At 43.2% G+C, this 26,655-nt stretch overlaps 1 protein-coding gene across 7 annotated transcripts in view; it reads left to right on the forward strand.

Annotated features, from left to right (window-relative positions):
- PLEKHA6 (pleckstrin homology domain containing A6) overlaps positions 1–26,655 on the forward strand; it is a 217,233-nt gene that overhangs the window by 163,630 nt on the left and 26,948 nt on the right. For 5 of the 7 annotated variants that reach the window (XM_081324113.1, XM_081324114.1, XM_081324117.1 and 2 more), the window contains 6 exons: positions 445–955; positions 2,006–2,092; positions 21,483–21,635; positions 21,980–22,060; positions 24,788–24,937; positions 25,917–26,012. In XM_081324113.1, coding sequence (XP_081180239.1) covers positions 445–955; positions 2,006–2,092; positions 21,483–21,635; positions 21,980–22,060; positions 24,788–24,937; positions 25,917–26,012 — 1,078 coding nt within the window. The remainder of the gene's footprint in view (positions 1–444; positions 956–2,005; positions 2,093–21,482; positions 21,636–21,979; positions 22,061–24,787; positions 24,938–25,916; positions 26,013–26,655) is intronic. The other 2 variants (XM_081324115.1, XM_081324119.1) reach the window with 1 other exon arrangement.

Raw genomic sequence — 26,655 nt, forward strand, 5'->3', positions numbered from 1 at the left:
GGCACCATTAAGGCTTAAAATAAAAATATAAATTTGCAACTTCTCCCAGTTTTACACACAGAAATATGTGAAAAATATATCAGTGCTATTCAGCAGATGGTAGTCTAAGATAGTAGCGATTTGTTGTTGTTGTTGTTAGCTGCGAAGTCGTGTCCGACCCATCGCGACCCTATGGACAACGTTCCTCCAGGCCTTCCTGTCCTCTACCATCTTCTGGAGTCCATTTAAGCTCACGCCTACTGCTTCAGTGACTCCATCCAGCCACCTCATTCTCTGTCGTCCCCTTCTTCTATTGCCCTCAATCTTTCCCAGCATTAGACTCTTCTCCAGTGAGTCCTTCCTTCTCATTAGGTGGCCAAAGTATTTGAGTTTTAGCTTCAGGATCTGGCCTTCTAAATCCTAAAACCAAATGTTTTCCTTTTTTGTTTCTTTTGGGAATTGTAGCCCCAACAGATTCTTCCCAACGTCTCGGAGAGTACCTGATTATTACCCTCCCTATTCATCTCAGTACCCGGAGGATTACCAGTACTATCCACCTGGTGTCCGTCCTGACAGTATCTGCTCTATGCCTGCCTATGAACGTGTGAGCCCTCAGTGGACTGTGGAGGACAAGCGCCACGCCTTCCGCAATAGCAGCACATTCCAGGTGCGGGAGTGGAAAGAACAGCCTGGCTATAGCAGACAAGATGTGCCCATCTGGATCCCAGGCCCCACACCGCAGCCAGTGTACTATGATGAAATGGATGCTGCCTCAGGATCCCTGCGCAGGATGTCCCTTCAGCCTCGTTCGCGATCAGTCCCCCGCTCACCAAGTCAAGGATCCTACAATAGAACCAGAGTCTACTCTCCAGTAAGGTCACCCAGTGCCCATTTTGAACGAATGCCTTCTCGGAGTGAGGAGATATATGCCGAGCCAACGACTTACATGATGAGACGATCTATCAGTTCCCCAAAGGTAATGTTCCTTTGAGACTTCCCTCCTCCAAATAGCTCTGCCATCTTTCAGTAGTTACCCAGCAAAGTGAGGGTGGGGGAGGGGGTATAAATGATTTTAATAATAACCCCATCTCTGTAATTTATGTATTGTTTATGCTGCATAGAGGAGACTACTGGGGAGGGAAGATGTTGTTGACCGTGAAGGAGATTTATTGATCAGTCAGGTCACAAGAGACATCTAATTAAGAATTGGAGCAATGGCAGGAATGAGCAAAGTGTCATTTCTAAGCAATACTTAGAGAAGCTGACCTTAAATAACATTCTCTTGTTATCAACTGATTATTCCTCAATCTCACATATGTTAAGGTTGCTCTAGACCGGAGGTGGGGAACTCTGCCCCCTTTATGACTTGTGGCTGGCTCAGGGATTGTGGGAGTTGAAATCCACAAATCATAAAAGGGTGGTAGTTACCCTGTACTAGACAGTCAGAAACAGGAACATTTCAGCCTGCAAATGTGCTAGTACTATCTGTTCTTAATTCTAGATAGCTCAGAAATAAATGTAAAGGTTCTGAGCTGAGCCCTAATTCAAGTTAAATATAAGGTTAAATATTCCAGCAGGTGACATGTGGTGCCCAAGTGGCAAGTTAAGGCTGAGGGAAAGTGTCATGTTAGCTGAATTGAGAGGGTAGTAGATTAGACAAGTTTTTGATCTGAGACGAAGTGTTCATCTTTGTGGTTACACCCTGTGGCTTAATAAGTGTGATTCGCAGAACAAATTAGAGAGTATCAAGGGAAGAGAAGAGGGAGTCATCCCAGGAACAAAGTAGTATTACAATACAGATTTCAAACTAGCTCTGGCTTATAAAACCAACCTTCTTCTTGTCTTGTGTCCAGACTTCAGTTTCAAGGAGCTTCTATAGATGATCACCACTTTAGTTAATGGACTTTGGTTTTTTTTTCTTCCAATAGGAAGGTCATTGTTATTACTAGATGATTAACATAAGGAAAATATGTAGTAATAATACTGTGATATAATTATCTTACACACATTCCTTTTGTTTGCCCAGTATGATTACCTTGGTGATAGAAAACCTGTTCCTGCAGGAATGTTTCCCTTCAACTATCCAGCATCCCCTACAGTCCATGATAAAATGGTAAGCCACAATACTGTCCATTCTTTCACTAGTGAAAGTGTTTTTCTTTCCTAAAGCTATCATTTAATTCAGAAGTGGAATAATTGCCTTAGCAGCAAAGTTGTTGGTTGGTTATGAGGGTTAGTTATGAGACCAGCCTGGAGGCATCATGACTATGAGAACAGGTGGAAAATTTTAATCATTAGCCTGACTGCTGATGATTGGTTGACCATAGTTTCTATGTATTTTCAAAGAGCAAAGAAGGAATTGAGCATGTGACTTTTAGAGAAGGGAAAAAAATCCCATGCATATACTCAGTCCTCATTTATTCCTACAGTTGACATCAGTGCTGCATGAACATTACCACCCAGGAACAGTTGCAAGGAGAGATAGAATGCAAAGTCCAATATGTATATAGAGAGTGAAGATAACTTTGACGGAGATACCCAAGCTCTGTTACCAAAGTGACAAGGGGCAAAGCATTGTCAAAGTCCAGAACTTCCATATAACATTTGGAAATGGCACAGACATCTCCCTAATTCATTGACTGTAAGAGAGAGGAGGAAATGCAATATATCTTAGATATCTCCATCAAAATTATCTTACATATTTTTGGGAGGAATGGGCCACCTGTTTAACAACTTGATTATTGAGATGTATCATTTCTTACTTCTACCTCAAAGTGGAGGAAAAATTGCAATTAAGTCACAGATCGCATAGCAAGCTGCCTGCATGTTGAAGATAACGGCTCCACCAACGGCTTTCATTATATGAGCTGTTTAATCTTGCTGCTCACTTCAACCAAGCATTTGCCTTGTTTTCAGGGTTGGTCCAGTCCTATGGGTGATCTCTAGATGGAAAATACTGTTTTATTCCCTGTGACAAGTGGCACCTTCCCAATGGCTGAATGCCCATAAAAATTTTTCTAGGAATGTACTTCTGGTATTGTATATGGGATACCATTCTGGAATCAGGATGGTATCCCAAAGAATTTGGAATGCAAAAACTGAAGAGTACTAGTCCTCTTTAATTCTCTATTGTCATTCTCTCTATCACAAAAATAATTAAGGAGTCAAAAACAGAAGTGTAAAAATACATGATAAAACTTCTGTTTCCCCTTATTGGCTAATTTTATATGCTGTTTTTCCTTGGTCATTCTAATTCTCTCTTGTTTGGTTATTCCACTGCGGGGGAGGATCCATGTGGTGTTGGCAACAAACACTGTGAATGGGACTCTGCCAAATGAAAGTGCCAACTTCATTGCTCCATGCCACGTTGTTTTGACCCTACTTGACACCTGAAAGCAACCAGTAAATCCTGGACTGGATTTAAGGTGCTTGTTGCACGCAGCTTCTTCTCTCACTACCTCTGCCTTTTCACCAGCTATGCACAAAAGCAGATGCATGCGGCTGAACTAAAAATGCAGTGAGATGAGTGTGGTATCACTAAGCAGGTCAGGAACATTCTTTCTGATCACAGATGCTCTGTTTCCAACCTCAGCCTTCCCCCCCCCTCTGACAAGGGCAATATTCTTGTAATGACTCTGAAGCTGCATGACTGCAGTGGATTGTACAGAAGCATGTTGTAGTGGAGCCACACACCTTTTTTTTCTTGTTGTCCAGTAGATCTGGGCATGATGGGTCAGTTCAGAGTTCATCATATGTAAACACCATTGTACCTGCTGAGCAGAAACAGAGGAAAGAGACATTTCATCACAGCTCTTTGCTTTCAAGGCTACTTCTCCTGTCTTATCTGCAAAGATGTTGATCTTGACAGCAAATGTAGCCTCAATAGCAGGAGTAGAGGAATTGCTCTTGAGGTCCTGAATTCAATTAACAACACATGTGGACTCAGAAAACTGTCTTTTGAGGGGGAAGAAGTAAAGACTTATGTTGTAATATAACTTGATCAAATGATATGACTTGATAGCCTGCCAAACCCAGGCCATATTAAACAAGATAGAGTGATCTGGATTAGATTAATGTGGCCACTCTGTTAATGCTCAGCCATACAATAAGATGCCAAGCAAGGCTTGGGGACAGAGCATTGATGATAGTTCAGGGCTATCGGGATCTCTGGGAGTCCCTGAAATGAATGTTTTATTATTTCCTGATCTGAAAAGATTGCTGAACAACTATTATCCACTTATCTTCTCTCTTTAAAAGTGCCTGGAAGTCTGTGAATGTTCCCTTTGCTGTATGGGGAAAGCTCTTTGCCTGTCTCTAGTTAAGCTGCACCTAACTGCTTTTGCTTCTTCTTTGTGTTCGTTGTTTTTGTATGTTTGTGTTTCCATTTTGCCGCATGCCTAATGGCTCCTGATAGGATGAACTTTTAGACCTTCAGTTGCAAAGAAACCTAGAGTATTTGGACCAACAGGTAGGCTAAGCTGGCTGTGTTCCCCCTCTCCCAACCTCACTACTCCCCACACATTCAGCCTTGGCCCTGCCAAACCCATCTCCCTCCTGTCCTGTTATCAGACCTGTGCCATCCTCCCTTTTCTGCACCTCCTTCCTTTTCCCTAATATCTCTTGATGCTATGCTAGCACTACTGGTTCTCAGTTTGTGTCAGCCTTCCTTGTGTGAGGGCAATAAACAAATATATAAAAATAAATAAATGTTTCATTTTGGGAGACTTAAAAACAAACAAACATAACTTGTCTAGAAATCTGTAGATTTTATATGCTGGAAGATGTGTTTCTTTAAGGCATACCTGGTTACAGAATGTTTACATAATATTCCAACTAGATTTTAAAGGAGAATTCTGCTGAAACATTCACAGGGGTGGAGGAATGTGGTGTTCTTGTCAAATATGTAGTTGGGAGATAGCCAAAGGGTGTACGTGAGTGTTGTGCTTTCCCTTGCATAATCATCTCTCAGAAGGAAGACATTATGAGGAGTGCCTCTCACTGAATATTTTTTAAAATATTACTAAGAGGGCATCTTGTCCTCAAGAAGTTGCTGGGGAATTTCTTTTTTCCCTAGAGAATTTTTTAAAATCATCCCCTTGGTTTCTCTGCCCATAAATCTGGTAGAGAATTTGAAAAAGCCATATTTAAACACCACAGACATTTCTTTGAAATGTTTTTCTCCTTTGAATGAAATGTTGAAAGCCAACTCTTTCTCAGTTGAACTGGTTAAAAAAAAATTTAGGAAAAATTCTCTATCTTAGTACTTTTACTTTTCATTTGACTTATACTTGGATACATTCTTCCTCCCCTCAGAAGATTGGCTTTTAAAAATTTTATTATTGTCCTGGGGACACACCTCCCCACCAAGACCAAAGGTAGGTGTTTATTTGGATTACCCTACCTACAAACCTGCCTAGAAAGAGGTGTATTTAATGGCAGGGTTTAGCTCTGACCATTGCCCCAATTGTCCTAGAGCAGGGGTAGGCAACCTCGGCTCTTTTATGACTCATGGACTTCAACTCCCAGAATTCCTGAGTCAGCTATGCTGACTCAGGAATTCTGGGAGTTGAAGTCCATGAGTCATAAAAGAGCCAAGGTTGCCTACCCCAATTGTCCTAGAGCTTCCAGTTTAAGACCCTGTGGAATAAAAAATGGTAGATGAATATCTAACCCAGTCACTACTAGGGGGTCCTTGGTGCTCTCTGAGCTTGGTTTTCTTGAAGATATTTAATTACCAAACTATGTAACACATCAGTACAGTGATGATGTTATCTAATTTGATAATGAAGTCTTTGTAAGAAAACCATCAAACTCAAAGAGTACCAAGGTCCTCGTGTTTCAGCTTTGAGCTACAAATATTCTCTTCTGTTGGTACAGTCACTTGTGTCTTTGCTAGTGGGTGCATGAAATCTAGCACTGGCTGTGCTTTCAATGGTTTCTCTCTGATGGAAATAGCAACAGAAGTTGGTTAGAGTCCTCACTCATGCAGCTCAACAAGTATTTCCTGAATGCCTGTTTCTTGAAGCAGTTTCTATGTTTAGCAGATCCAGGCGGTAAAAGTTTTCTTGGATTGTACTACTGTAGGGAAGGAAATTCACTTGAGGTCTAAAAGAATATTTAGGAAATCTTGCACCATCTTGAGATGTTTGCATTCTCTTAAGACTAATATTTTGTCTTAGCACTCTTAACTACACAAAGGGAGGGAGGGAGGGAAGGAGGAAGGGTTTCGTTTATTTGTATATTTGTTTGTTTTTGAAATATGAACTGTCACAGTCTTGATGTTCACTTTTTAATATGCTAGTTTAACAAATGGATCTATATGTAATAGAAAAAAAAGACTTTTCACCCAAAAGCTGAAGTACTACAGTCCAGAATTCTAACAACCCATTTTATCAAATTAGGAACAAACAGCTGAGGTGCATTTAAAAATCACTTACTCTAGATCTGTAAGCAGTGTAGAAGTCTAAACATACAAATGGAGGACTCTGAATAGTACCTTTTTTCCTATAATGATACGGTTGAGTTAAAAGACTTTAAAACAAGGTAACTGTGAATAATAAGCATAGAAAGTTATTTCCAGGCTGAATCTTTGAGCAGCCATAGATCTCTTCTAATTTTAGAATGACTGCAATTTTAGATACCTGTTAATGTTTGAGGAAGGGACGTGGTGGCTCAGTGGATTAGGACGCTAAACTTGTCGATCAGATGGTCGGCAGTTTGGTGGGTCGAATCCCGAGCGCCTGTTACTCGTCCCAGCTTCTGCCAACCTAGCAGTTTGAAAGCACGTAAAAGTGCAAGTAGAAAAATAGGGACCACTACAGTGGGAAGGTAACAGCGTTCCGTGCGCCTTTGGCATCTAGTCATGCCGGCCACATGACCACAGAGACGTCCTTGGCCAAGCGCTGGCTCTTCGGCTTTGAAACGGAGATGAGCACCGGCCCCTAGAGTTGGAAATGACTAGCACGCATGTGCGGGGGAACCTTTACCTTTTAATGTTTGAGGAACAGTGTAAAAATAAGAGGGGGGTTCTTGTAATAAAAGAAAAACCTGGGTTCACCTCCACCCAACCCTGAAAATCAGTTGCATACATTTATTTTCCTTTACTTCAAAGCAACTGTGAGGGATGTATACTAATTTGACAGATGTACTGAAAGGTTAGAAGTCCAATGGTTTCTAAATCCCATTTTCTGGGTTAACACGGCAACACACACACACACACACACAAACACACAAAATGTCAGGAGGATAAATTTCAGTTTCCCCATCCCCTAAACTTTCTCAATAAATATTTGTTTTAAAAAAGAAAGAAAGAAGATTAGAAATGTAATCTTGAATCTCCAATATTCTTTCAAGAAGTTAATTTACATTTAACATTTAAATGCAAATTCACTAACATGCACTACCAAAATTTATGTATCTGTATAGCACAATGATACGCTAATATAAACAACTTTCTGAAAATTTTGAGGTAGGCTGCATGTATTAAGGTAAAGCAAGACTAAAAACAGATTGTATAATTGTAAATCATATGCATATTAGGAAAATATTTATTATTAAAAATGCTTGCAGAAATGCATATAATGGAGAAAAATATGCAGAGAACCACAATCCAGCAGGTGAAAATTTTTAAAGATATTTATACATTAAGAAAAATGCACACACATTCCTGTGATATATATTTTTTAAAAAATTACAATTAAATGCAGGAGCAGGACATACCGTAATAAATTTAAGAATGTAAATGAACATTGTAGATTAAGTGAAAATGAACTTTACAAAGTCACCCATCCTTAGTAATGCCCACCTGATTCCTTAGAGACACCGATGAATCTAAATTATTTTTATTCCTTCATCTTTCTGTCTCATTGTTGTCATTTATCAGACATTGGATTTTCTACCTGTTCCTACAGCTTCGTGCATAACAATTTCTTCATTGCCAATAACCTTAGCTATTGGCAAGAAACATCAATCCTGCATCATTGTATTTCATTCTCAATCAGAATTACTTGAAGAGAGCTCCAAGCAGATTGAATGAACTCTAAGCTATATCAGAATCATCATGCAATGCCACAAATATCCCAACCAGAATTAGCTGCTATATTTGTTTGTCTCAGCAGGGACTAAGCAAATTGATTTGTCTAGTTTGAACTAAAGAACTAAACATGTTCAGAGTATGAAATCTAATCCATGGCATCTCTATCAGGCCATGAACATTCATGTCATATTGTCGTCATGCAAATTTCCAATTTAATTAATGACATCATAATGCCTAAGGAAAGTTCATAAGTCTTATCTTTAGTGTGATGTTGTCAGGGGAATGCCCAGTTATTCCCAAATCCTGCTACAGTTGCCAGTGCCAGGCCACAGCCCATTGGGAACTGGACCAGGGAAATGGTGGACGAATGTGCATATGTGTGAAACCATCCCGTCTTCTCCCCACTACCATCACTTCCGCCAGTCCACTGAACTGGAAAGGTTGGAGACCACTGTCCTATAGCACTGAGTTGTCTCTGGATTCTTCAGCTTTGCAAAGTCTTTTGTCCCAACAGATTTATTAGGACACATGCCTTTGTAAAGTGGATTGGAATATCCTATCATATTTATTAATCTTTCAGTCCCTCAAAATTCTCTCCAGTTTAAATGTAAGCAGCATGAATTGTTCAAATATTGCATGCAGAAAATTGAGGCAAATAGAATAAAACACTTAAGATTACATTTCTGTACCCATTTGTATGCTAGCAGAATATATGGTATATGTATGAGAAAGGGGTGCTGTGGCCAAGCGATTAAGACGCTGGGTTTGTCAACCGAAAGATTTGCAGTTTGAGACCTAAGTCCCACATGACAGAGTGAGCTTCCATTACATGCCCTAACTCCTGCCAACCTAGCAGTTCCAAAGCATGTAAATGCAAGTAGTTAAATAGGCACCACTTCAGTGGGAAGGTACTGTAATAGTGTTCCGGGTGCCTTCAGCATATAGTCATGCTGGCCACATGACTATAGAAGCATCTTTAGACACTTCTGACTCTTCAGCTGTGAATTGGAAAAGAGCACCGTCCACTAGAGTCAGACATGACTGTCAGGGGAAACCTTTACCTTTGTATGTATGCGAAGGAACAGGTGAATTCAAATATGGTCATCACATAAAATCCAGTTTTTAATCATAACAACTGTATGGAAGGCTATCTGCCCACGTTTAACTTTGGTAACTAATACATCAAGCAGATAACCCAAACAACCTTCCCTACAACTTAAATTTGAGATTCAGTAGTATTCTCAGCATATTACATGGTGTTAAGACACAATTGCTGACCAATCCCCTCTGAAAAACACCAGACCAAATCAAAGCCTTTTGAGAAAATGCTGGCAGACAATTTCAGCTAGAAATGTAACAGCTAGCTGATACTAGCCTGAAAAATGCCTGCATGAATCAGTGCTGGTTCTAAAACCGATCTCATTGTGGCTTCAGCATCAGAGTCCACCACTATACAATAATTTGGAAGATGTGAGTGCCTAGGTTGGACTGAAACCAAACTACTTGGTTACTATATATGGTAGCAGGATTCTGCCCCTCTGTCTTCATTTTTGTTTTCTAAACCTTGCAACTTTGCAACCCATTTTGAAGCTTTCCATCTTCTTCTGCTTTGGACCATAGGAGAAAGATTCTACCATAAACACCTAGTGCATTCTGCTCCCGATTTTTTTGTTATGCCCTGGTGATTTGTGTTTCTAAGTGCAATTGATTCAGAACCTCTGTTCCTTATGAGCATATAGAATATATGATGTAATCCTGTTGACTTTTCTTGAAGAATGAAGATTTATTCAGATATATTCCTAGCTATCCTTGAGGTTTTGTGTAAGCAATGATTGTTTTATTTCTTCTATAAAAACATATATTTAGAAGGTATTAAAAAATGAGAGAGATACAACCCTACGTAAATGCCTCCTCCTCCTCCTCCTCCTCCTCCTCCTCCTCCAGAATCAGTCTAAATAACCTATACTACCATATGCAGTAGGATGTGCAAAAATAAAGCTTTCTAAATGAACAAAAATCTGTAGCTCAGGTTTGAACTGTGGATTTCTTGGTACTCTCTGAGCTTGGTTGTTTGCTAAGTAACGTCATCAGTGAGAGACTTTCTGCATCTCAATACTCAAGATTTAAATAATCTGTTCTGTTGAAACATTTATTTCTGAGAGGTAATACAGTAACTAGTCAGGCCAAATACCTGAATAAAAGTCTGCCCATCAATTTAAAGCTTATTTGCATGGTTAAGGAAGCATGTGGGCTACTCCCTATTTTGGAGCAGTCTAGGTTTTTTCCCCAAAGGAAAATTGAATAGGCAAAAAGAACTGGAGGTACCATATGGTGCATAAGATTGAGAGAGAGAGAGAGCTAGTCATGATTAGCAGCAGTCTTCCTTTGCTTTTTTTGTTCAGAATAGAAGCAAATTATTTCCTATAGCAACACCTGTTTGTTTGTTTGTTTGTTTGTTTGTTTGTTTGTTTGTTTGTTTGTTTGTTTGTTTGTTAAAGAAGTAAAATGCTGCTCCCAAAGTAAAATACTGAAGGGTAGCAATGGGAGCTGCATGCATGCCATCTCAACAACCCCTTTTCTGTTGAAATTTTCCTTTTGTGCACTATTTCTGTAACATAATCTTTGCCCACCAAGCTCCTATTAGACCCATAGAGGAAACAGATTGCTCTATAGTTTCCCAAAGACCTATGACTGAAGCAATTCCATGGGAGAAAGAATTGTTTGTAACCTTCTTCCTTTCTTCATTTTCAAACTGGTAAATGCCTGTTTTGGAGGGGCCAAAAGAAAAAAAAAATGTAGTGGATCCAAACATGGATCAACTGTTTTGGTGCTCCAAATAAAATAAAGGAGAAGGGGAGGGGCAGGGACAAAATACAGCTGTGTATACATACATACATAGTTTCCCCCGACCCCAGGAAGATAATCTGATAGGATTCCCCAGATATAATGTCCTTCATTTTAAACCACAGGATGGTGTACTAGCCCAGTTGCCTAAGCAACTGACTTTGTATGGAAATGGAGAGACTCTGGGAAATACCATGAAAGGTTATCCTGTCAGTGAAGTCTAGTGCATCTACAGCACGGGTGTCAAACTCAATTGTGTCACATGACGTATCGTGACATATTGCGATGTTTTTTGCCTTTGCGGAGCCGGGGTAGGTGTTGCCTACGCATGATGCATCCGGCCCACGTGGCCGCCAGTTTGACACCCCTGTTCTACAGTAAGGATTCTTGTCAGCTGGAAGGAGGCAGGATTAAGTCTTTCTCTCCAATCAGATTTCCCTTCTCCATGACTGCTATTTATATAACTCAATAAAATGTGCATGTAAATTGCAACAAAGAATTAAGAGGACACTGTCCACAATCTGCCTTGATGAGGTGCTTTCTCTCATAGAAAATTGTCATTCTGTCTTGAGATGACAAGCTGCCTTGTGGAGGCACATCATTTCACCTCAACAAAGCATTAAGATGGGACCACTCTACCCCAATTGGCCATTCCATTCAGAAGTCATTTATTATCAAGTGAACTGAAGTGGTCATTTCTCCCTGACAAAGGAAAATGCAGGGCCATTTTACTTAACAACTTTTTATTGAAAAGACTGTTCAGTTGAAGTCTCAAGAAAGTTCACCACCCTTTAGAAGACCTGCATGGCCTTAACAATTATCATAAAGTGAGCTTCATTTTGGTACATCAATCTACTATAAGATCTGAGCTACTGACTCAGATATTTCCACATTTATCTTAGGGATGACACAAGTTTAAGCTTGAATGGAAATGACTCTGTCTCCATTAGCGTCATGACTGTTTTTCCTTATCTGCCACAGATGAGCGAGAGCGAGACTTTGATCAGTATGGTGAACAGAATGGTGGAGAGCTCCTCTCCTAGGGCTCAGCTGTACTTGCAAGTAAGACATCACAGCAGCTCTGGCATCAACCATGACATCCCAGCTGCTTTTGCATGGCCAAACCATCCCAGTATCATTGTTCCATGCCTCACCTCCACAACCATTGGTGAGGTGGCCATTCAACTTTTCATCCCATAGTAGCATTTGTTTATAGACTCATCCTGGCATCCACGCCCCCTGGGCCTCCAGGAGAGGAGGCTTTCTTGAAATGGTCTAAATCCACATATTTCTTTTGATATTTATGAAAGCAACTCTGGTAATGCACATCTTGTGCCAGCTCCTTTTCTCTAATTAATTTCTCAATATATGTATGTAAAAGTTCTGGAATTACATCCGATAACCACCATTTAAAAAATCCTTGTCAGGCTATTTTCTGCTAGAAGAGAAAACATACCAGCTGGTTAGGTGTTTTTTTTTTAATGAAAAAATATTTGTTATCATATTTACATAAATTCTGGTACTTCTGGAGTACCAGAATTTTAAGTTAAGTTAAGCATAATAACATCTATAATTATATTTACATGAAGGAGGAGTAAGGTTTTCCACAGTAATTTACCCTTCTAATGGTAGAGTCGTCTTAGATTTGCGTAGAGATTCTGTTTTTCTATGGCTGGCATTGTTCATTTTGTACTGAGCAAGAGTCAACAACAGAATAATTAGAGCTGCATTCCTCCCAATTACTGCCAGCCATATACCATCAATCTCTGTCTTTGGCTTCAATACTTGTTTTGCCACTTTTAGTACTAAAATATATTTTTATGGGTTTGCACCACTATATAAGGAAAACAGCAGTGGAACATTGCTTATAATTGCTGGTTAGGAGGAATATATTTGGAGCAGTCTGAGTTCTGTTTGTTATATGAGAAAGTGAATTATTGTATATTATTATGAGACGTTATTATAATCCCAGGGGTACGATGGCTTGTGTCTATTAACAGCTGCCTTTTTTTAGAGTAAGAACCCTATGGTGAATGGAACTGAAGCAAAGCCATAGGGAAAAGGAGATGGGCACATTTGATCTTTCTCATACCCCTGTTAGGGAGGGCCCTTTTGGTACCCTCTTCCAAGATATGAGGCTTTATGAAGAGGCAGATAGCTCTTCTTAGAAGTCTAAATTGGTCTTTGCCTAAAGGTTTTGGAAATACATGAATCCTTGAGGGCTATATGTTGCTGTTCTCTGATCTACTTGCACTGGAGAACCTGAAAATAGATATTATTATGTTGCATAACCTTCACAAGAATATTTTTTATTTATTTATTTATTTATTTATTTTAATCCCATTTATATCCCGCCCTTCTCCGAAGACTCAGGGCGGCTTACAAGCTTAGCAGTAGCCTTCATTCTATGTATATGCCTGCTTATTAGGGCTTTTGGGGCCCCCCAAGCGGCATTATTACAAAGTCAGCTTATTGCCCCCAACAATCTGGGAAGATACTACCAACCAAGGCAGGCCTTTTAGTCCTTTTATTTATGTAGACAAGCAGTGGCTTTTTTCAGATTTCAGTGCATGTGAAATCCTTTGGTAATGATATTAAATGGTATTAAAAGTAGTACAGAAATAGGTTTTAAGATGTTGTAATAGTTAAATAGAAGCATGGTGCATTTTTCTGTGGATTGGGCTTGTCTTCCCAGCAGCACCTTTTCCATTAGGGAATACATTCTAATCAGTTCTGCCAAGAATGTGGTAAGGCCAAAGGGGTGTGATGGCTCAGTGGTTAAAGATACTGAGCTTATCAGCTGGAAAGCTGACAGCCGGGTTTGAGACCTGAGTGCTGCGTGATGGGATGAGCTCTCATTACTTGCCCCACTCCTGCCCACCCAACAGTTCTAAAGCATGCAAATGGGAGTAGATAAATAGGCACTATTTTGGTGGAAAGGTAACAGAGTTCCATGCACCTCAGCATATAGTTATGCTGGCCACATAACCATGAAAAGTGTCTTTGGACAACATTGACTTCCTCAACTAAAAAAGGAGATGAGCACCACCCTCTAGAGTTGGACTTGACTGGACAAGGAAAACCTTTTAACTTTATGTAGAAAGGCCATAATGGACCTGGGTTCTGATACGGTGTGTATGTGAGAGTTTCCTGCAATGCTGCTTATTGGCCATGGGTGTCCATAGAGAGATGTCAGAATCTACAAGATGGCAGGTGCAGGGTCACAATCAAAGCCCCAGTACTTTGTACATGCATGGAGATGCTTTAAATCTGTGTTCTCCTATCTATGATAACTCCCTTGGAGGATTCCCCATATACCTCTGTAGATGTCAGCTTCTGGCAGGATGAGTCAATTCCTAGCGTGTCAGGAACTGAGTTGATTGATGGCTCTGAACAGTCATCCGGAAGGGATTTGGCTGAGGCTCCAGCTGGGGACAGTTTGTGATTGCAGATGGCCAGTGAAGAGGAGGAGGAACTGCCTTCTGCACCTGATCTGAGAACACGTAGGCCAGAAAAAAGGCAGGAGCAGAGAAGATCAGCGAGACTACTCAAGAGGAGAAGGCCACACCCATCTGGATGGGCTGCACTGGAAGCTGGCTATCTATAACAGCAGACAGATGGAGGCATTGCTGGGAACGTGTTTGTTTCCTAGCTGTGTGTTTTCGGGTCATTGTGATTTCTGCATCTCTCTGGATTGACACCATGTTTAGAATTGGAAACTCTGGACTTTTCTTGTCTTGTGAGCTATCTTGTGTCTGGATTTAAGTTTGTTTGGTGGATTTAGGTTTGTCTGGTGGAATTTTGTTTGAGCTACTTTCAAGTGCTTTGTGGACTTGAACTGGGACAGTTCTGGGTTTGGTGAAGGGAATTGCTGGGGAATATTAATAAACTCACTAAACCACAGTTGTATGTGTGTGTGAATGAGTGGGGTAACACACTATCATACTTGTTCATACAGCTGGGGATAAGTGCAATTAACAACTTCATTTTCCCAGAGAGAAAAAAAACATAAAATTTGGGTGTGATTATGAAAGCTCACACCAAAAAGCCAGTGTTAAAAAACCATCTCCTTAATTTTTTTGCATTGCGTTTTATTGGTTTGCTTGTAAATTTAGATCTGGCTATTATGTAAAGCATCTTCAACCTGAAAAATATTACCCAGTTTTTTGCAATTTTGAAATCAGCAATTAAATTTGGAACATAATCCAGTCGGTAAACATTTCATTATTGTGATTCAGTACAGGGTCTCATATTAAACTAACACTAGTCTTTCTCTGCTCTCATTAAAAGTTCTTGTTAATCTAACTAAATCTAGCTAAAAGTCAAAGTATCCTGAACAATCTGTTTCTAACAAATCAGGAACCTAACAATCTACCGTATTTTCCGATGTATAAGACAACTGGGCGTATAAGACGACCCCCTACATTTCCTGTTAAATTATAGGGTTTGGGCTATACTCACCATATAAGACTACCCCTCTTCCAACGCACACCAAATGAAAATTAAAAAAACATCAGATTTGATTTTAATATGGTAATTTTAATTCAAATGCTTATGACATGCAGGTACTTAGTAGAAAAACTGTCACTTATAAACATAAGGCTGTTTGTCATCAAACATGTAAACATAAAACAGTGCAAGTGGATTAAACTTTTCCTAATTCACTCTAAAGCTTTCCCTGCACAGACCAAATGGGAGATCCGCTCCAGGTTTTCCAGCCAGCCCTGTCCCTAAAGTTTCAGGTTTTTTTTGGTTTTTTTTTTGCCGGCTCCAAAGATGGCGGACGTGCTGGGGAGAGCTCCGTAACCCCCGGTGGTAAGGCGCCCCCCCAGGAGCCCCCCAGGGATGTCAACAGACCCCTGGGGTGGGGTCAGAAGTTGGGCAGCTGAGATGGGCAATGTGCTGTCCGCTGCCGCCCCGAATCAGCTGTAGGGGTGCCGGGACATCCCCGCCCCACCGCCTGGGCCGTTGGCGGCCGTTTTTAAATGGGGCCAGCATCCTCGCTCTGCCTCAGCCGCCTAATCTACTCTGGGCGGCGGCGGCGTCTCCGAAGGATCAAAGGAGACGCCGCAGATCATCTGTGAGGCGGAGGCGGCGTAGCGAAAGCGAAAGCGGTGAGAGCGCCCAAGCCCAAAGCCGGCCATCTTCCCAGGGGGCTGGAAACAGCGGAGGCGGTTGGCGGTGACATCTTCGGCACACCCCCGGAGCCGCTGCGGCTGCACAGCCAGCTGACTTGCGGCCGACGCCTCCGCTCTACCTCGGCTCCCCTGGCCCGCTCCCGGGCAACGGCGGCGTCTCCGAGGATCAGAGGAGGCGCCGCGGATCAGCTGGGCGGTGGAAGAGGCGGCAGTGGAGACGACGGTGACCGGGACTGCTTCTCCAGGCCCAGTCATTCGCCTCCCAGGGGCCTTGACAGCGGCGGTAGCGCTGGCGGCGTGGCATCTCCGGCCCACCCCCTGTACCGCTGCTGCCGCTACAACCATCCTGAGCGGGGCCGGAGTTGCTGTTCTGCCTCGGCTGCCTAATCTGCTCCCGGATAGCGGCGGCGTCTCCGAGTGATCAAGGAGACGCCGCAGACCAGCTTTACGACGGTAGCGGCAGCGAATGGGTGCCAACGACTCCTCTATGCCCTATACGGCGGAAGTGGCGGCAACGGAGGCGAGGACGGCGGTGACATCCTTTCCGGGCCCCGGTCGACCGTTTTTGCCCAGGGCCCTCTGACAGCGGCGGTAGCGGCGGAGGCGAGGCATCTACGGCTCACACCCGGAGCCACCTCTTCGAGGCACCTTGATCGGAGACGGCAACAGCAGCGGCATGACACCAGGGACTCCCATACCTCTGGGAGGCCACGCTCTGGACGGTCCCCAACCCATAGGGGCCTATGGAGCTGCGGCCGGGAACAACGCCCAGAGGATCAGGGAGGGAACTGTTTGGGCGGCTGAACCACCAGAGCTGACGCCAATTAATGAATCCCTCCATCTTGCCTTCTACCCACTCTCAACCACCCTTGCCCACTCTCTCCCCACAGGACATAACGGGCCTGGGTGCAAGCCACGGTGGCAGAGTGGCTTGGCCTTACACCTGCAACCCCATAGAGGTGAGAGCTCTATGGGGTATGCTTCACCCAGAGTACGTTCTGGACCACCCCTGGAAGCAGAGACACAACCCATTGTGAGAGGATGAGGAGTGGCCTGCTTCTGGGGGTTCGCCCGGCCAAGTGGCAGTGGCAGGGTGACGATCCAGAAACGCACCTACCCGACTCGACCCTCCTGCAAATTCACCATCCAGGGGACTGCCTTCCCGGAACCCCTTGTGACTATGCTCGTTCAATACTCCAGCACAGTACTACACGCCCTCAGGGGTTCCCCACTCTCCTGGGTGCGACCCGCCTGCATCACATCCAATCTCGATGACGGGCCCAACCACTGGGCCTCTGAGAGATGGCCGGGCAGGGTCAGGGGCCTCCAGCATAAGCCCAACAAGAGGCCCCTGATTAAGTTCTTAGTTAAGTTTTTTGTGGGGTTAGGGAGGGGGGAGGGAGAAGACTATGGTTGCGCGGGAAAGGCACGCCTTCCAGCCACCATAACGCATGCCAGGCCCACGACCGTTCGCGACGGCGTACAACGAGGGCCAGTCGCCGATAACACCCAGTGGCGTACTGACAAACATCCCATCCCTAGGATGGTGGGGAATGGCAGAAGGTGCACAGACAGAGGGCCGTATCGTCACCGGGAGTGTCATCTCCGCTCTGTACAAGCGGTGAGACGCTCCGACCCTCTGTTCTCCCCCGGAGGACCCGGGAGCAAAGGTGCGCACCCTCCCATGCTAAGGCTGGTCTACCTGAATGCAAGGTCCGTAGCTAACAAAGCTCACCTGATTCGTGACCTAGTGGAGAGCGAGCATGCGGACCTGGCTTGCATCACGGAAACCTGGCTGGGCCCAGAGGGGGGTGTTCCTCTGGTTGACCTCTGCCCGCCAGGTTTCCAGGTGCTGCACCAGCCTCGGGCTCATGGGAGGGGCGGGGGAGTGGCAGTTATCATCAGGGAATCCCTTAGCCCGCGAGAGACCACCGTCCCTCAGATGGTCGGGTGTGAGTCTCTCCTACTGAGATACGGCCCAGGGGCGCAGTTGGGCCTGCTGCTGGCGTACCTACCACCTAATCGTGCAGCGGCGGCCCTGCCCGAGCTACTCGATGCCCTCTCAGGGTTGGTGGTTGAATTCCCAAGACTCATGGTCTTGGGCGACTTTAATCTACCGTCCCTGGGAGGGTCGTCCGAACTGGCTCGGGAGTTCATGGCTTCCATGGCGGCCATGGACCTGTCGCAAATAATTTCTGGACCGACTCATGAGAGAGGCCACAGCCCAGACTTGGTGTTCTTGTCTGGACGGTGGCGTGATGATATCGGTGGGGGTGCCACAACTGTTACGCCCCTGTCATGGACCGATCACCACCTCCTGCGGCTAGACTTCCCCCTTGCCACCCCCCACCGTGGGTGCACGGTGCCAGTCATGGTACCGCCCTAGGCGCCTAATGGACCCTGATAAGTTACAGGCAGCGCTTAGGGACACGCATGCACTCCCTGCTCACAGCTCGGCGGATGCCTTAGTGGAAGCCTGGGAAAAGGCAGCCACGGAGGCTCTGGACCGAGTTGTACCCTTGCGGCCTCTGACCCGGCGCAGATCCCAGCGAGCCCCATGGTTCACCGAGGAGCTCCGGGAGATGAAGCGTCGGAGACGGGGCCTGGAGAGCCGTTGGAGATCCAGTCGATCCGAATCCGACCGATTGCGACTAAGAATCCTCACCAGGTCTTATCTCGCTGCGATAAGGGTGGCAAAATCCAACTATTTTTCCACCCTCATCGCGTCCGCAGATAATCGCCCGGCTGCCTTGTTCAGGGTGACTCGCTCCCTATTAAACCAAGAGGTGAGGGAGGAACCCTTGCAGGGTCGAGCTGAGGAATTCGGTCAATATCTGCTGGATAAAATTGCTCGGATTCGAACTGGCCTGGACTCCAACTGGGCTGAGATGGAAGAACAAGACATGGACAGTCTTGTCGACGTCATCTGGGAAGAATTTGATCCTGTAACTCCTAAGGAAGTGGACAGGATTATGAGAAGGTTGAGCTCCTCCACATGCTTACTGGACCCGTGCCCTTCCTGGCTGGCCTATGCAGCTCGAGAGGGGACACGAGGCTGGTTCCTAGCGGTCATCTCTGCTTCTCTGAGTGAGGGTCAGTTCCCCACCGCCTTGAAGGAGGCGGTGGTGAGACCTCTCCTCAAGAAGCCCACCTTGGACCCATCCTCTTTGAATAACTTTCGTCCAGTCTCCAATCTTCGCTTCCTTGCGAAGGTTGTTGAGAGCGTGGTGGCGCACCAACTTCCTCAGATCCTGGATGAAGCGGTTTATCTAGACCCGTACCAATCGGGTTTCAGGCCGGGCTACAGCACGGAGACGGCATTGGTCGCTCTGATGAATGATCTCTGGAGAGCCCGGGACAGGGGCCATTCCTCTGTCCTAGTCTTATTAGACCTCTCGGCGGCTTTCGATACCATCGACCATGGTATCTTGCTGCGACGCCTCAGGGGACTGGGAGTGGGAGGCACGGTTCTGCGTTGGTTCTCCTCCTTTCTCCAGGGTCGCTCGCAGTCGGTGCTGACAGGGGGACAGAGGTCGACCCCGAGGCCTCTCGCTTGCGGAGTCCCTCAGGGGTCGGTCCTCTCGCCTCTCCTGTTCAACATCTACATGAAACCGCTGGGTGAGATCATTCGCAGTTTTGGAGTAGGGTACCATCAGTATGCTGATGACACCCAGCTTTTCATCTCAACTCCAAACAATATCAGTGATGCCCTAGACGTGATGTCCCGCTGCCTGAAAGCGGTCCGGGAATGGATGGGGAGAAACAGGCTTCAACTGAACCCGGACAAGACTGAATGGCTGTACGTACCGGCAAGCCAGGATATTCAGAACGTCCCATTGCTTAACATCGGGGACAAGTCACTACCCCCTGTTGATAGGGCCCGCAACCTGGGTGTCCTCCTAGACTCGCAGCTCTCCCTGGAAGACCACATAGGAGCTGTGACCAAGGGGGCCTTCTCCCGGGTTCGACTAGTTCGCCAACTACGGCCTTATCTGGACCTGGATTCCTTACGTACAGTCACCCATGCCCTTGTGACCTCTCGCCTAGACTATTGTAACGCTCTCTACATGGGGCTGCCCTTGAGATCCACTCAGAAGCTTCAACTGGTGCAAAGTGCAGCGGCTCGGACACTCTTGGGAGCCTCCCGATACTCCCATATCACACCTCTCCTCCGTGCGCTGCACTGGCTTCCGGTTGCCTTCCGTGTGAAGTTCAAGGTGCTAACAATGACATACAAAGCCCTACATGGCATGGGTCCGGACTACCTACGGGAGCACCTTCTGCCAATGTCAGCACCCCACCGTCCTGTGCGCTCCCACAGAGAGGGCCTCCTCAGGGTGCCACCGCTCAAGGAATGTCGGCTGGTGGCCCCCAGGGGGAGGGCATTCTCAGTGGGTGCGCCAGCCCTCTGGAACAGCTTACCAACCGAAATCCGGATGGCCCCCGACCTCCGTAGCTTCCGACGCGACTTAAAAACTTTCCTGTTCCAGCAGTCCGGCCTGGCTTGATAGCGTTAATTGGGGTCCCAGTTTGTTTTCACTATTGTTTTTTATTATTTTTATTGTTCAATCTGTACACATTCCTTCCTCTGTACACCGCCCCGAGTCCCTCGGGAGAAGGGCGGTTTATAAAAACTAATAAATAAATAAATAAATAAGACGACCCCTGACTTCATGGGTTAAAAAGTTGTCTTATACGCCAGAAAATACGGTATTTATCAGCCATTCACATCATGCAATGTATATCCATAACAGAATTTTTATTAGTCCTACAAACCCCAGCAAACAATTTTCTTGGGGGGGTTTGTGCTACATTCTTGCTTTGAGATGCATTAGAATCTATGTAGATTTTGCACCATAGTAGCTATGATAATTTTAAGGAACTTTTCTCCCCATAATCATCCTAAATTCTAGAGGGGCAGGGAGAATGGCCCATATCTTTAATTCTCTTTACACATATAGATGCAGTGATCATGAAGGTAAGCTATGGCTTTATTGCACAATGTGTGTAATTGCCGGATAGTTGTACATCTAACACTTGTAGAAGAGTGTTATGTAGAAGAGCTAATTTCTTCAGTAATCTGACCAGTCATTACATTAAAAAAAGCAACACTTGTTATAAACCCTGACTGTTCCTTTGTATGTTGAAAGCAAAAGAGCCATTTTCTTAATATCAGATTTGGAAAAGTTGCTTTCCTTAACAAAGTAGAGGAACTTTTTTCCAAAGGCAACAAATAATCTTTGGTTAGATGGGTGGGTATAATTATCATACATGGTAATGTCCCTTGTTTTCCTTCTGTTATGTGTTGCTTTTGAGAAAGGCTTCAAGGAAAATCTAATAGTTGTACAATCTGATAATGTATGTGTGTATACCGTATGTACACGTAGAAGGTGAAGTGATCCACTAAGTATTAGCAGGCTTGGATTTCCTTAGGGGCTCTCTCTCAAGATAGATAGAGTAGCAATGTTCTGTTTTTATTTTTTCAGGTGTCTCATTTTCCTGACCCATATAGAGAGACGCTGCACACCTACAAGATAAATGAGCAACACACAGATGTAAGAACACCTCTTCCTCACTGTCATCTGCCTACTCAATCCATCTCCCATCCTATTACCACTGTCTACCCTGCATTCCCTGAGGTTTGTGGGGATTCTTTCTTTCCATTTCACATCTTTAGATAATCCATCTTTTCTGCTAATAGGACTGCAAAGCTATAAAGGCTCTTGATCACCCTCCATCAAAAATCTTGTGCAATCTCTTTTCCGTTTGTCTCTCTCTCCTTTCTACTCTCTACTCCTTTCTACATGTCTTCATGCTGGTTTAATTGTTTGCACATTCCCTTGCATGGATTTGGAATTCAGGCATTGAGACCAGGCCCCTGATAACTAATTGATCGCCATCAAAGCAGCTGAAAATTTATATTTCTCATTCTTGATATCTACTACAGACTTCATGTTTTATTTCTCTCTTTTTCACATGACAGAAGCTTCTAGGAAAACTCTGTGAACAAAACAAGGTGATACGAGAACAGGAAAGACTGGTACAGCAGCTCCGAGCAGAAAAGGTAATGGACCTGAATCACAAAAATAGGATAGTAGTATAGACGAGCTGCTTTCAACTCCTGTGAATGAACCTCATTTCCCAGACGTTTTCATAGCATGACTAAAAAGATTTCATCTTCTAGGCAGTGGTTATATTTAATAGAAGTATTTCCAGTTCCCTGAAGCTAGGAGACTGAAATATTAAAATGTAAATTGGTGAAGTATTATAAATATTTTAAATCTCCCAAGTCATGAAAATTCTCTGAGTTGATTACAAAACTGTAAACCAAAAAACACTAATAAAATATAATAACAAATGTTAAAGACAAATATTCTTTAAATAAGTAGATATAAACCATGATATTTATACAGTGCAGGTGGTAAAAACCTAAATTCAGCCATTAAATATAAGCACCAGGTACAATACCCAGGAAAAACATTTTGTATTTAGAAGCCCATAACTGTCCTGTCCCATCCCTCAAAGCTACTTGCCTGTCTTCATTTTGGCAGGGATACCTGAAAGAAAGACTCTCAAGTAACCAGAATGCTCAGAGTAGCACCTATGGGAGAGAGGTGTTCCTATAAGTATCTGGCCCCAAGCCATTCAAATCTTTAAAGAGTAATATCAGCTATTTTAATTGCTGATGAAGCACTGATTTCTTATGTCTGAATTGAATAGTCGCAGTTAATTTCCTGGCAGCTCTGCACTAGAATAACTAAAGTTTCCATCTTCAAAGGAACCGTGCAAAACACATTACAATAATTTAATCAGAAGTTTACCAGAGCATGTAACATTGAGCATTGGCTATCTATTTCAAAGGAGGGTGGTTTTATGAGGTGATAAAACTACCACTGAGTTTTGAGAACACTCCAAACTGCTTTCCCAAACTCTCAGAAGGGGTGTAACCCATACTGGAACAAAAAATCGCAACCACCCCAAATAATATTTCTGATCTCAGTCTGGACTGAGCTTCTTTTTTTGATTTTCATCCAGGCAATTATTCAGTCTTTCACAACATTTAGTATGTCAGCTGTGTTCAATAAAAAATGTCATCTGTGTAATGATAATAGTTCAGCTAATATCCCAAATAATTTTCCACAGCAGTTTCGTGTAAATTGAAAATAGAAATATGAAATAATTGCAATATGACAAAACAATAATTCTCAGCACTATTTTATGGAATAGGCTGAACCTGTCTTAGTCAGATGGCTAATTCTGATGGATACCATGGTTGATAGTGCTAAAAACTATGAAGTCCAAGGAAAGCAAAAGGATTTGTGTTCTTTTTGTTTTTTTCTCAGCAAAGGTCACTCTCAAGGTGACCAAGACAGTCTTTGTCACAAAATCCAGGTGAATGTAGAACATCAGGTTTTTTCCCTGGAGTTGTTTGATAAGCAATGATTCAAACATATTTCCAAAGAAATGGAATCTGGCAACTGTCTGGTACACTTCTGAGTTAAGTTTCTTTAGCAGGGGCTGATAACCGCCTCTTTCAAAGATGTCTGTTAAAACACATCCAAGGTCTTTGGGTCTTTAGGCACAAGTACTTAGATTCATTACAACTGAATGAGACAATACTCTGAATATCTCAGTTAATATAGCTGAAAAATGAGCAATTTCAACTTACAAATTTTTCGCAGCAAATTCTTTTAGGAACGGTGTGTATAATAAAATGCCCAGAGTTACAAATAAATTAGCATTTTGCTGCTCCCACCATACCAGATCAGGTTGTAACATGGATTACTACAGACAGTCTAACTATAGGTGGAATGAGGTAACTGCCTCAGTTAGATGCCGAAAAATATCAGAACTATTTTTTTACATTGCCTGATTTCTGCCCTCCAGCTAATCTGCTGCCTCATCGCCAGGTTGAAGCAGCTTCAGTTATCAGTTCATGTGACTTTGGGACATGGAATTGGCTTGGGGATTACATTGGCTTAGCCCTAATAAAAATTTTATTGCAGAAATATTGATTATAGACCCTTAAATTCTTTATAAACTACTGTTTTCTCCTTCAGAGCCTGACTATAGCCATGTTTCTACTTAAGAAGAAGCCCTTATCCAAGAAATTTATAAAGTTCAACTCTATTTTTCTCATAAATTTACTAGCTTTCCATCCTAAAACATGAGAAAAGTTCAATTAAATGTAATGATTTTCAAAAGAATAGAAATAGGAATAAATCCATGGACATACATTTTAGAAACAATGAAAGTGAGACTCCAAAGCTTAGAAGCAGAACAAATATACACACAGGCAGTCCTTGACTTACGGCCACATCTGAACCAAAATTTCCATTGATAATCAAGACAATTATTAAGTGAGTATTGCCCCATTTTGCAATCTTTCTTGCCACAGTTGTTAAGTGAATCACTGCTGTTAAGTTAGTAACACAGTTGCTAAATGAATCTGGCTTCCCCATGGACTTTGCTCATCAGAAAATTATATGAGCCCGGGACACCGCCACCATCATAAATACATGCCAGTTGCCAAGCATCCAAATTTTGATCATGTGACCATGGATACGCTGCAATGGTCGTAAGTGTGAAAAATGGTCATAAGTCCATTTTTTTTCAGTGCTGTTGTAACTTCGAACAGTCACTAAACATGTAACAGTAAGTTGAGGACTACCTGTACTCTAGTCCAGAAAGAGACTCTTAGCTAGAAAACGCAACCAACTTCAAATCTTTTAAGTCCTGAATTTGCTTCTGGATTACCTGCCTTTATCAAACAAGTATTTTCTTATGCTAGGAGAGTCTAGAGAGTGCACTGATGGGGACACACCAGGAACTGGAGATGTTTGGGAGTCAGCCAGCCTACCCAGAAAAACTGCTGCACAAGAAGGAATCCCTTCAGAATCAGTTGATCAATATCCGGGTGGAACTGTCCCAAGCCAGCACGGTAATCTAAGAAGTTTCCTGAGTTACCAAGAAATCCCAAGCACCAAGAAACCTTCAGGGACTTAGTACTATCTAAGGCAGCGTTTCGCAACCTTAACCATTTAAGATGTGTGGACCTCAACTTCTGGAATTTCCCATTACACATCTTAAAATGCCAAGGTTGAGAAACACTGATCTAAGGGAAAGGGTTGTGCGTCTGTTAATCATTAGCTTTGATTTATCCCATCATTCAATATCATTCACAGCTATACCAAATGGAAGTATACAGATGGAATAGTTGAGCTTCTGGTCATATTTAACTGGCATGGAGATTAGTAGAGGCTTTGGCCTTCTCAGCTTTGCAGTCTTCACTGCTTTGCAGTCTTCACTGCTTCTCCAGCAGCATTAGCTGTTGTGAAAACCAGGTGCTTCCAGCTAAGCTTGAATGGGCAGTCTGTTCTCCTTGCTTTGCCAATGCTGGTGTTGCCAGGAAATGCTAGAATCGAAAAGAATAGTGTTTTGATAGTTTAGCATTGTGCAACTCATCTCCTCAGTCTTTTATTCTTTTATTGCCTTTTTCTTTTATATAAAAAGGGGGGAGGGAGGAAATGACATAAAGCCCTCTTCAACACAAGAGTAAGTTGCAAAATCACATTTAAAGGTCAGAACATCCAAAGTGTACGTCATCAATTTGGTCTCTCCAAAACTATATTCAGCGAATAGGGTCTATGTTTGACCAGAATGCCAAAAAAAAAAAATCCAACCTAAAGAAACAAGCAAAATGCTAGCCTTGCTTCCCTACCCCTGAAGACTTATAATGAGTCTTAAAAAAGCAAATGTTTTTTGGAATGGAAATCTTTGTCTCTTCTGTGAAGTTTTGAAGGCTGTGATCCAAACAGATGGTTGAACAGTTAGTGTTCCTATGCCAATTAGTTTTTCTGCACCACGGGGATCTAGCCAGACATTCGTATCTTGATGAGACTGTTTGCAAATCCCCACAGGCACTGGCCAACAGCACTATTGAATATGAGAATCTGGAAGCTGAGGTGTCAGCCTTGCATGATGATTTATGGGAACAGCTGAACTTGGACATCCAGGTGAGAATGAATCCATCTGCATCAAATGGATTGAAGGCAAATCCACTGATCAAGGATACAATGCTCAGAATGCTGAGTTCCTAGAATATGTTGGAAATAAGTGCAAATCCTACCCAAATTTAAGGAAATCGTTCACCCAGTTTCTCGGTCTACTAAGTTGGGGAAATTTTCAGATTAACTGTGCCTAACAAAGATTATAATATAATATACTTGGAGAGCCCAAGCTGAGAAAAGTTGTCTAAACGGCTCGGAATTTGTACTTATTGAGACACAAACTTATGTTTATAAAAACATTGTGTCATGTCTGCCAGATAGATGTTTAATCCCAGCTTGCTTTCCTGGTATTTGACATTCTGATGACCTCAATGGAGGACAGGAGCTGTTCTGTCTCCTAGTGGAAAAATATTGCTTGTGGCCATAGAAAGGGCAGGCAACATTTTGAGTTCTAATTGGATGGATGATCTGCTTATCCCATCTCTGTGTTTAAATTATAATAAATCAACACTTGTTTATATTCTTGTGCATATTTCCAATGTAATTTCACTCACCTTGATATGTAGCTGTGTTTCCGTGACTGAATTGAGCTACAATAACAAATTACTTATCACTCGTAGCTGGATGGGAGCTGACCTCTCAGCTGAGT

This window comes from Vipera berus, assembly GCF_964194415.1.
Source record: "Vipera berus genome assembly, chromosome: 3".
Taxonomy (NCBI): Eukaryota; Metazoa; Chordata; class Lepidosauria; order Squamata; family Viperidae; genus Vipera; species Vipera berus.